The sequence below is a fragment of the Sebastes umbrosus genome, chromosome 3 (genome assembly GCF_015220745.1).
Source record: "Sebastes umbrosus isolate fSebUmb1 chromosome 3, fSebUmb1.pri, whole genome shotgun sequence".
Classification (NCBI taxonomy): Eukaryota; Metazoa; Chordata; class Actinopteri; order Perciformes; family Sebastidae; genus Sebastes; species Sebastes umbrosus.
In genome coordinates this window covers 18,677,797-18,689,944 of record NC_051271.1, presented here as the reverse complement: position 1 = coordinate 18,689,944, position 12,148 = coordinate 18,677,797, and the positions used below count along the sequence as shown (strand labels likewise).

At 39.3% G+C, this 12,148-nt stretch overlaps 1 protein-coding gene across 2 annotated transcripts; it reads left to right on the top strand.

Moving 5' to 3' along the window:
- The first annotated feature begins 207 nt into the window (after positions 1-207).
- mief2 (mitochondrial elongation factor 2) lies at positions 208-11,795 on the top strand. 2 transcript variants are annotated; one of them, XM_037764979.1, is made up of 8 exons: positions 208-403; positions 4,389-4,548; positions 6,373-6,538; positions 6,651-6,766; positions 7,820-7,996; positions 8,103-8,266; positions 9,746-9,898; positions 10,456-11,795. In XM_037764979.1, exons 2-8 carry the CDS (start codon positions 4,411-4,413, stop codon positions 10,961-10,963), a joined length of 1,422 nt encoding a protein of 473 aa, XP_037620907.1. In that variant the 5' UTR covers positions 208-403; positions 4,389-4,410; the 3' UTR covers positions 10,964-11,795. The 2 variants fall into 2 exon arrangements, with proteins under 2 accessions (XP_037620907.1, XP_037620909.1); XM_037764981.1 differs by having other exon boundaries at positions 210-403; positions 6,669-6,766; positions 10,456-10,963.
- Positions 11,796-12,148: the final 353 nt, after the last annotated feature.

Sequence of the window (12,148 nt, the reverse complement as noted above, 5' to 3'; positions counted from 1 at the left end):
AGGCTATAGCTCTTAAATAAATATAGTGAAGTAAAAAGTATCATAAAATGGAAAAAACTCAAGTAAAGTACAAGTATTTCACATTTGTAATAATTATGCCTCCAGTATTTGAGTAAATGCACTTAGTAACTTTCCATCACTGCTGAATGAACCCTCTTATTGATGTAGTGCTCCGGAGCGTCTCCTGGGGGCGCTGCTGCACCTTAACGGTTAATACCAACCGCAATTAAAACAGAAGAAGAAGGAGACAGCAGCTGTTAGCCAGCTAGCTATATTTACTCTAGTGTCCGTGAACACAGTAAAGTAACGTTAACTTTATAACGGAGTTGTTAAACAGCATCGCATTAAATAACAACACTAATGGTGTGGAGTCGGACTGTTACATTGTTCTCCGCACTGAGTGGTGAGTATAGTTCAGTCAGCTGTCACTAACCGCTAATGTAGCTAAGCAACTAGCTGGTTAGCTTTACCTGCTAACTGCTGTTAGCTGCTAGCAGCTGTTGACAGATGTTTATCTCGTCTGCTCTTCATGCTGATAACACAAATACACTTAGTGGGCCGACTGGATGATTAGCAGGTTAGCTAACGTTAGATGAACATTAATGGTTGTCAACGTTACTAATATCTGGCGTTAGATTTGTAACTGTTATTGCTAACACTACTATTCACAGATAATAAAGAAGATAAGCAGTATATACAGTATTGACAATAAACAGACTATTAACACATTTGCACAAGTGGAAAATGATATTGCACAGTGAGAATGAATGAATGAAATGAAATTCCACCTGAAAATATCAGGTTATTGACAGTGTTTTGGTGTGTAAGTGGTCTACTGGGAGCAGTGCTACCATCAGGTGAATGTGTAACATATTAGCAGCACAGCCAGGAGGATTAACTTTAATTATACTGCAAGATAAGTTTAGAAAAACTATTTGTATATATGTAGGAGAAGCCAGAGTGCTCTTTGTGTAAGGTAACAACTCGCAGTGCTGCCACCAGTACAGTGTCCCACAAACACTAAAGAAAACAGTACAACGCTTTTTTTGCTTACACTATTAACCCCATGTAGAGATGCTGCCTGTCCCCTCACTTACAGTCAGGGAATGAAATTAGCACCTGCCACCTGCCAAATAACAGGGTAAAAGTGGGCTGTGGCAGGAGATCTCAGGTCACCTGCCACCATGGCAGACAGGTTTTCCTTATATTAAGTAATGCTATTTTTAAAAAAGCAACTCTAATGCCTAAATTAAATATATTATAACACTTCATTTTTACAAGTCCGCAAATTTCATGGTAATTAGGTGATAAATATCAAGTAACCTATTTGAAAGTTCTTTGGAATTACTTCCAAATTACCCCAATATTTACCTCAAAATGTATTGAAAATGACTTTGTTATAAACATTATTTAATAATTATATTCCACTATTTCTTAATAGCTAATAATTTATTTAATACATCTCCAGGAAAAGAATATAAAGTTAATTGATATGCTTTATTTCCATGTCTGCTAGTAAATAGATTTTATTTTTTATTTTTTATTTTTACTTATTTGAAATGTCTTAATAAACATCAGCTACCAGGTTACATTTGTGTAGACAATAAGTCACACAATGGTGAGATTTGTGCTGATCAGAAGTGTCTTCTATTAGTTTTGGTTTTCCACCTCCGATGAAGAGCAGCGCACAGCCGCTTCTCAAGCCTAAGGGCCCTATTTTAACCATTAGATGCTATTTTAGTATAGAATTATTAAATAATGTTTATAATCAAGTAACTTTCGATACATTTTGAGGTAAATATTGGGGTAATTTGGCAGTAATTCCAAAGAAATTTAAAATAGGTTACTTGCTAATTATCATGAAATTTGCGGACCTGTAAAATGAGGCGTTATTAAATATAGTCATGGATTAAGGTTACATGATATATTCCATAATTCTACTGTCTAGTACCACTGACTCAGTGTTTACAATTTTAAAGCGTTCTACCTAGATTTCAAAAGTGGCACACAAAAAAACATGAGTGGCTGGTAGAATTGTTCAGTGACCTGCCACTGTGGCAGGTGAGGAAAAAGGTTAATTTCAGACCATGCTTACAGTAACAATCTGGCGGTGTATGATGCTGCTAATTCTACAAATATGTCACTGTATTAATACAATATTAGGTATATTTCAAGCTAAAATATGTCAACATCAGGAGTCCTTTGGTTGACCTGATGGTAAAGTAACATTAAACATAAAAGTGATCTCTACCCTGACGTTGAAAGTGCCCCCTCAGTACTGAAGGTGCTGCAGACATTTGTTGTGCTGTAACTCGACTAGGAAAGCTGTTATATATTTGACCCAGCCTGTGTGACTCAAGCATGGTCTATAAATAGAGCATGTCTCCATTCTTGGGAACCTGTACCTCTGGCAAAAAAGAGAGGACATGCGCTCAGTTGAAATGGTTTAGAGTCATGTCCTGCGGCTATTTCTGGATCTCAGGTGCCTGAAGCTAAGTATGATAAGCACAGTGCACATGTTGACGTTTTGTACAAACTAAACGTATATTTATATAATGGTCACATATGTGCCTGCTCCACGAATGAGCATGACAGGCAGCTGTTGTACCAATGCAACTTTGTCACAGAAAACATGTTAATATATCAATGGTGACCGAACAGAACAATTGTAAATGTTATTAATTGCAGCTGTGATTTTCCTCAAAGTGTCTCCTGTGAAAAAGGCCTCTATAACTACCACCAACTTCTCTGGCACAGAAGCAGCCAAGAGAAACAAACCAACAGCCTGGTTCCCATTAAGTCTCTGTTTATAAGTAGAATACATGTCTGATTATTCTGTGAACTTCCTGTTTCTAAAAACAAGATTCTCCATGGTTGTTAAAGGACTAAAATATGACCCCGGATGCTCCGTGTTTAAGGCCGACGAGAGACTGCAGCAGAGTGGTTATTTTCCCAAAACTGAAATTGTCAACAAAGTTATGAATGATGAGAAAATTATACTAATTAGTCAAGTCACTTTTATTTCTATTGCCCAATATCACAAATTTGCCTCAAGGGGATTTACAATCTATACAGCATAAAAAAGCATGATAGCAAATGTTCTTCATGTCAACTGCATAATGTAATACATCAGTGCCTGTTTTGAAACTACACTTACAAGCATTTAATCTGATGCTATGATGATGCGTCTACAGCAAAAACAAAGCTGTTTGGTTTCTCCATGATTCAATAACAAGTTATATCCTTGTTTATTAAAGTCATGCAGTTCTACATGTCATGTAGAACATGTCACATGACATGTTTAATACTTTTATTTGTTTTGTTTTTATGAACGTAGAACTGGTGAGGACTGGCACATTACAGCATAATCAGTAATCATACATCATCAAAGAAAGAAATAAAAAGGCACAGGTACAGTTCAAAATGCACATAAAAGAGTTCAGACGAAGGAAAAATCGTTAAGAGTCTAGATTGTTATAACCATCCCATTTTTCCCAGTATTTATCCCCCTTCTCCTTTTGAAGTCAAAGAGTGAAAGTCGTTTTTTTCATGGAGAGAGGGTTCCTCTGGAGGCAGCATTTTGTAATAGTTTTCTTTCTAGCAGCCATAATAATCTTCAAAACATTATGTGTTGTTTTTACTGACACCTTTAGGAACATTTCCCAGGTACAAAAGGGTAAAAGAGAAATCACAATTCAGGTTCAGAATGTCTAAGACTAAATGGCCAACTCCTTTCCAAAAAGACTTAACATATGGACAAGGCCAAAAAATATGCGGGTGTGGGTGCTGAGACCCACTAAATTTGGATTTCTGGTTGGGATTAATACAGAAACAGGGCAACATTTTCGAGCAGAAATCTCTCCAAAACAAAGAGTTAGTGGAAGTAGACTGGGTTTCCCATATATGAAGCCGCATTTCCTCTGGTGTAACTGTCAGTTTCCTTTTCCCAGCGGAAAAGTGGTTGAATTTTTATTCATTGAGGTGAAGCCCTGTATTAGTTTGAAATTGTATTTTTGACACATTCACTAGTCTTTAACAGAACACTTGGGTTGAGATGTGATCACTGTGAAGTCAATGAAGTCATTGAACCGTTCAGTGACCCCTCCTGCCAGCATTTGTATTTGTTAAGTGTATCTATTCATTCATTCAGATTTTTCCTTACTTTGTCACCTGTCAGTACACGTTTTACTATTCTGCTACATGTCCTGTCAGTTCATCTCTTGGGTTATTCTGACTTCTTGACATTCATGTGGAAGTGCAGCTGCATCCCATGACTTCTAGAGATAAAGACAGCTGCAGGTAGAGTTCATCTTCTCTCTACCTGACAGTTATGTCTTGTTTTACTCTCTGCCCACTTGAATTTCTGTCATGCGTTCTCCTTTCCTAAGGCTAACCACAAAAAAGGAAGCAATGAACTTCCAGAGCAGTCGGCGGCGAGGAGAGGATGGCATCGCCGCGGTGATTGACTTCCTGCTTTCTAATGCCCAGTTGGTTCTGGGAGTCGGTGGGGCTGCTGTGCTGGGAATTGCTACACTGGCAGTAAAACGGGTGAGTGTTTTTCAGGTTGTTAATACCACATGAGTCCGTTGTTTATAGTCACTCCACACTCATCTGTATTATGAAACATTCATTACTGCAAAAATTCTGACCTGGGGGGGAAAAAAGAAGCTGTAAAGCCCGGAACTCTCCATGAATCTTTAATGAACAAGTGCCATGCTAGCACTCAAAAAACTAATATGTCTGTTGAGTTGTGTGTTTAGTTGTCCACTTATAGATTGGAAGCTCATCTTACAGCTGTTTCATTACCTGTAGCATGATTTACTGGCAAGTACGTACAGTAAGTTGCTGAATATCGTACAAAAGCTATTCATTGTTAAGACCGTAAAGGTTGAGTTAAAGTTGATTGCATTCCCAAGCTACTGCATGTGAACAGTAGTCAAATCCAGAAGTACGGCCCGAATCAGAATTTTACAAGTCGACTATGAGTCTTGAGAGAATTGTGTGTTAAGATGACTGACTCTGGAATCAACTAAAGTGGACAAAGAAAATGAAAGCAGCAAAATGCTCAAGGTAATAAAGTACCTGTAAAATCGATTAAGAAATGATTTAAAAACCATACCGTACTTCATTAATCACTTTTGATTATTTTTTAATTTATGTGGAAGTTCCATGAGAACAAAAACAACTGCCTCACATGAGACAACACTTAAAAACAAAAGACTCAAAACAGTAAAACTAAAATTCTTTTAAAATGGAAGTTTTAAGGTTCCTGAGAACAATACTTCTTGTGTTACAGGTTTTATGGTTAACAAGTTGAAGTAATTATTGCCAGCTTGACTTCAGTCAGTGCATTATAAACATATTTGTATTTAAAGTATATCAAAAGAAAAAAAAAGACCTTTCCAGCAGAATTTGCTCATCTTTCATTTCAAAAAGCTGAAAAACACTTAATATAAACTACAGTGTGCAAATGTCTGGTCTACTTCGCTCTCCTCCTCCATGTCTGCCCAAATCACATTGCCTTGCAAGGTAGCTGGATTCACGAGATCAAGCGATATCATGACTCGAGAGATCACGCGAAAGTAGTTACTGCAGAGGAAACGGTATCGCCAAATATCTACATTTCTACAGTTGCACAGTATGAGGGCTGTCCCGAATACCATTTTTGGGCTTCGAAGCTTCGGTGGGAAATATTCGAAGGTATTCGAAGCTTCGGGACAGTGCCGCTGCCGCACTACTGTACCGTATGCACCTTCACACAACAAACTGCAATATCCGTCTGAGAATTACTAATGGTAATTAATGTTGACTATGAATAATGAATAACGTTGTGGGATTATTCCTTATTTCATGCACTATTTTGGAATTATTACATTATAATTACATACTTACTGTAAATATATATATATATATATATATATATATATATATATATATATATATTAAAAAAAAAACTTAGCATTCGAATACTGATTTGAATGTCGATTACCATGGCAACCCTACACAGTATATACCATCATATCGCCCAACCCTAAATAAATAAATAAAAAAATTTTAAAGTTGATTTTTGTTTGATAGTGGAATGAATGTAAATCTACTGCCTGGACAACAGGAAATTAGTCAAAAATGTATTTTGAAAATGGTCAGCAGTAATGTAAAATCTGTAATTTGTAGGTATTGGACTAAAACGTGCAAAAGCTTCTCAGAACGATGGTCTCTGAAGTTCCTGGAGTCTGAGGTTATCTTTGTGCCTCTTCAATCTAAATTGGTTTGCCTGCGGGTTATGGCGGTGTATGTACTCTGTATTTGGGCAGCGCATTATCAGTCATGCAGTGGGGCCTGGCTGTGACGATGAGTGTTTGTGTTGTTTAGCTGATAGAGCGGGCAGGCCGTGCAGCCGAAGATGAAAAGGTGAAGCAGAAGATGGCTGAGAGCTGGGAGGAGCTGAGTTTGGTCTCTGCTTCCCCCACACTGATCAAGAAGGGCATTGAGGGTGTGGTGATGAAACATGTTGCCAAGGCAGCCAGACAGCAGAAAGGTATGTGCCACATCTCAACAACCGGCAAATGACACACAGAGAAATATCAAAAATACATAGCAGTGTATATCATAAGGTATATATTCTGTGTCCCTCTGATATTACTTAACAGCACCTCTTTTTCAATCAGCTGACCTGAGCCAGCAACCTCAGACGTCCTCTCAGGAGCTGCCGGCTGAACCTGAGTCAAAGTCCAAGAGGCTCCAGCTGTGCGTCCTCAGTTTGCAGGTACGCTCTGACATTTCCGCCTCTGAGCTCTTGAAGGCATAGATTATGCATTCAGTCTTAGCAGCTGCTGTAAGAGCTCTGCTCAGTGTTGGCTCATCCATTTATGCGTGTGTAACATGTTTTTTAAAGCGCAGTGCTTAGGGGATACGCATTGTTATGCATCGGTTAGGCTGCACAGAGCCCAGAGTCCCCTGCATAATCAAAATACTGTGTGTGCTTGTGCACTGGCTTTATAGACGAAGTCAAACAAGCATGAAAGCAGGTTTAAGAGTCAGTGTGCAGAACATCCACATAAGCAGAAATGTAGAGGGTTGTTCTGTATGAGCTACATGAAACAATTTGTTCAGTAAATGTTAGCAGAGCAGCTGCAAACGCATGACTGGACATAAGAGGGGATTTGACACAATAGGATTTGCCTTTAAAGAAAGCTTATGCAAATTGTATCTTTTATGAATAATTGCACATCTTAATTTTCTATTCTTCATCTCCGGAACACTGCTTTCACAATGAGTACTAGGAAGTGTATACTTGGAAAAAAATATTTGCCAATACTTGTAATTTAATGACTTGTTTCTGTAAAGGTACCACAGTAGAATGAGCAAACTCTATGACAGTGTCCATTGTTTCAGATGTGTCTTGTTTTGCAATGGGTCGGGCTTTAATACGCTATAAACTGCAGGAACCACACTTGTTTTATGATCGATTGTTCACCTATTTAAATGCTTCTTTAACTGCAGTAACAGAACAGCACACAGTATTGTTCCTCTGCTGTCTACTACTTTTCCTCCTCGCAGCAACTTAACCAGCAAAGCATCATCCTGTCAGTGTTCTTAGCTGCTTGGAGGCACAAAATGACTTTGAATATTATATTACTCAAGAGACAGCTGTATGTATTCCCAGTGGAAGCGTAAAAACTCCAAAACTGTTTTGTTAACTTCATATTGTTATCTCGGCAACACTGTGCCTCTCTGAAGGATGCACATACATGGACGTAGTACAGTAGCTGTCTGCCTGAGCTCTGTATCATTGTAAAAATGTATAAAATGTGTGTAGGAGCGCCTGCAGCAGTACTATCACGCGAGGGCGGCACTCCCTCCACATGAGGTCCAGAGGGCTCAGTCTCTAGCTCTGGACATCTGCACTGAGATCCAGGGCTTTCTGCACAGCCGTCTTCCTGACATGCCCCTGGGAGAAATGAGCCTCGGAGGTTCTCTTCTGGATGACCTGCAGGTACACACACACAATGCGTATTCTTCTGGCTGTTAATACACTTTTACATGACTTTTTTGCCGGTGTTAAATGAATACCAACTGGGTTTATATCTGTGTATGTTCAGGTGGTCAATGCGGACCATGCGTGTCTGCTGGTGCCTCTACAGCTGGAAGAGTCTCTGTGGCGTCTCATCCCGGGAGAGGAAACGCTACTCACACATCCGCTGCATTGGATGGTCCGCCGGGTCAATCTGGAATATTTTCCCAGAGGGCTCAGCTACTGGGACAGGTGATCACACACAGATAACAACAATATGTTTTCATTCGTCAGGTAACCTGCATGTATAGGTGTTTGTTTCTATATAAATAAATCAGGTCAGTTGATGTAACTAGTAGATTATTACTGCTCATTAGCAAGTATTGTGTTTGTGTTGTGTTTTTACTATAAATAATGCACAAGTGATTATCAGGAAAATTATTGTGCCAACATTTCTTTCATGTAAATCAGTAAATAACCAAAACTAGACCTGCGACCTAACGATTATTTTCATTATCTATACGTTTTTCTGATTAAGCTGCAGTTTATTTTTAAATGTATTAGGGCTGTCAATCGATTAAAATATTCAATCGCGATTAATCGCATGATTTTCCATAGTTAATGGCAATTAATCACACATTTTTTATCTGTTCAAAATGTACCTTAAAGGGAGAAGTATTTTAGTATTTAATACACAAATATGCTTGCTTTATGCAAAGGTCTCAAAATGTCTTCACTCTAGCTTTAAAAATGAGCCCGCTACAACCTCGAAAAGATTGATTTGGTTATTGCATTAAAGAAAAAAGTGCCATTAAAACAAATTTGCGTTAACGCGTTATTATCGCATTAACGTTGACAGCCCTAAAATGTATACGTTTCCATTACCCTCGCTATTTAAAATAGCCGTTCTCCTCTAATTATCAATTGAGACACTCCACACAGCTCTCTTTTTCTGTTCCTGCAGTCTCTAAGTCGATCGCAAAGAAAGCCTTCATGGTTAAATCTCCTTCAGATTGGAATAATCTACCTGTAAATATTCGATCTATATCATCTTTCCACTTGTTCAAAAATGTCCCGTCCTCTTATTATAGGATCAGTTGTACATGTCTTTAATATTGCCTCTGTAATTATGTTTTATAACTTTTTTACTGACTCACTGACATTAATACTTTTCTATAAACTCTAAATGAATGATCCACTTTCATGCTCTGCTTGGAGTATGAACCCCTGGTTTTGTATATCTTTAATTTTTTTTTATTTTGGTTGTTTGTTTTTGTAACATTTGTATTGTCTAATTATCTTTTTGTTTTTTTGTTAAATGTTTTGTCTAAATTGTACTTTCATTGTATTATTGCCATTGAGGCCTCACTTGAAAACGAGATGGCACATCTCAGAGGTGTTATTCCGAATAAAGAATTTCCCTCTAGTCTATAATCGTTTAGTCTATAAAGTGCCCATCACAACTTTGCAGGGCAGAAGGGGACATCTCCAAATGTTACCCCAAATTATTGAGTTTACAGTGATATATGACAAAGAAAAGCAGCAAATCATCTCATTGAGAGGCTGTAATCAGAGAACGTGTGGCATTTTTCACTACTTTTGATCAATTTTCTCTGACTAAAACTGAATATTTTTTGCAATTAAAGATGTATTCTAAGGGTTGCACAGTGGTGAAACAGCAGTAATAGAAAATCTTGCGATTCAGTAACACTCTCTCCTTGTGTCTTGCAGGTACCTGGTGGGTGGTTACCTGTCTGCAGAAGCTGTTGTGAACATGTTTAGTAAAGCTGTCATGGAAACTATAAATTGGCCGTCTATCAGCAGCACTATGGACTGTCTCGTCAGACCTGTACTGGGAGGACCAGACCTGAGACTGGAGATTCGGTGCGTGTCTGTTCTTTATTATTGTTTTTAATATTGACACAGTTATGATCCAACCCTGCAGTACCCCACAGCGCTAAGGAGCTTTTTAGTGTCTTTCAGCTCATTGCTCAGCTCATTGGCATACAGCTCATTTGGTTTTACAGTCCACAACTTTAGTGTTTTGGTTCACTCTCAACGTTTTTTATTGAAAAAGCTTTGATAGACCCGCTGTACACTATTGGCAGACAGACAAAGTTAGTGACTGGCTGGGGAACATAGTGGAGCATTTTGCAGCTAAGGAGATATTTTTCTCATGACCTGATGGAGACGAAAACGGAGGTAAAAGGAGAATGAATACTGGATTCATCAGGTGGCCAGAAACACGACTCCAGACAATTGCTGATGTTAATCCTTATTTGCTGGATGTTCAAATAGGCAACCCAAGTGGCCAAAAAAAACAGATCACACAGGTTATTTTCTGCGTGATCACTTCAATCAACCTGTTTGACGTTTGCGTGTGTTAAACTTGATGTTCCCGCTCTCTCTTAATGGACTTTTCTCCTGTTTTAATCCTTCAGGCATGGAACTGAAGAAGGAGCAGAGAGCGGTGATCAGTCCCTGTTCATCTCCGTGCTGCCTCTGCTGAGGAAGGAGGACGTGGCTCTGACTGCCCAGACGGAGCTCACCTCTCCCTGGGTCAACGCCTGGCACCTGTCTCTCTACCCGTGGGAGACTCAGCGGCTGACTCAGCTCGACACCGCTGACGGCGGATATCGCAGGCACACACTTAAAATCCTCAAGGCGGTGTGCAGACTGAACCCCTGCCTACGACCGCTCGAAGCCGCCCCGCTGGCCAATCTCATCCTGCACCTCAGTGACAGCGAGAGCAACTGGTCTGAGGTCAGCCTGGATGCTAGATTCCAGCAGTGCATCACAGAGCTGATTGGCTACCTCGAACAAGCGGCGTTACACAGTTATTTCAAGCCAGCTGTCAATCTGCTGAGCGGCTTGTCAGAGGACCAGGTGGACCAGATGGGCTTCATGCTCTACTGCGCTGTGTCAGAGCCTGAGATACTGCTCATATAACATTTAACATTTCTCAAACTCTGACACACACACACAGATAAAATGAGTAATATTTTATCAGCCAAAATGTTTGGTTCAAGGCAAAGATGTTGCATTTTTCTCACCGCCTACTCGCGTTGCTTAGCTTCTCCGTCCTACTTCGATGCAAGGGAACCGGGTACAGTTGGAATGAGGAAATGGCCGGCACCATGGACTGATGCCTACACAGGATGAGGAGAAGCTACAGAGAGACAGGATTTGAAAGTGATAATCAAGCTAAACAAACCACTCCGAGGAAAGTAGACGTGCCAAGGAAAGGAGCTGAGGAAGTGTTTATCAAGATGTTTGAAATGCTTCAGGATGTGCCTGATTAGAACACCACAGCCAAGTCTGCATTCAAGTTTGTGTGATTATTATTTTGCTTTCTGGCCTCTAGCTGATAGCGTGTGGTCTGCATTATTTTCCTAAATCTCCTCTAATATATTCCAACTATGCAGGAAAATAATGACCTGCTGAAAACCAACAGGTTTCGATGCACTAATTAAACAATTCAGTCTGTCTGAGTTGGACTTATTTAAACGCAAAGTTTATCTTTTATCGTACTGGAGGTGGAAGTGTGCAGTATTTTGTTTGTCTTGTTTAGTGTTCAGTCTGTTGCCAAACTTATTTGGGTAAACTAACCCTTTAAATTATTAACGTTGACTAATAATTTGATGCAGTTGCTTTTAAATACCGTGTGAATGTCGTGGCCATTTCTTCAGATGTGTTTTCTTGCTGAGTGAAAGAAAATTTATTTTTCGGTGATTGAACAGTGAAACTGCAAATAAAAATTAAAGCATTTGTTTAGATTCTCGCTCAGTTGCTCTGAAATGTTTTTTTCTAACTTGAATCTCTAGTCTCAGGCTGGTGCTGCATCTCAAACGTTTTCATGCACCTTTGTTCATCAGTGTCAGTGTTTAACGCCCCCTGCCTTTAACTGAGGAGAGCCATTCAGCTTTGCAAACTTTTTGCACTAGTTTCATGCAATCAAAGTGCTGAAATCATGTCATGTGAGAGCCAGCTAATAATTGTTACCATCATCTGATAGCCTAAATAACAGAAATGGATGGCTCCCAACATGTCACATGGACTTCTGTATGTACAGAAGTTATTTCAGTGTAACTCTGTGTTAAAACAATACTGACATGCCCATACGTACACTGAAAG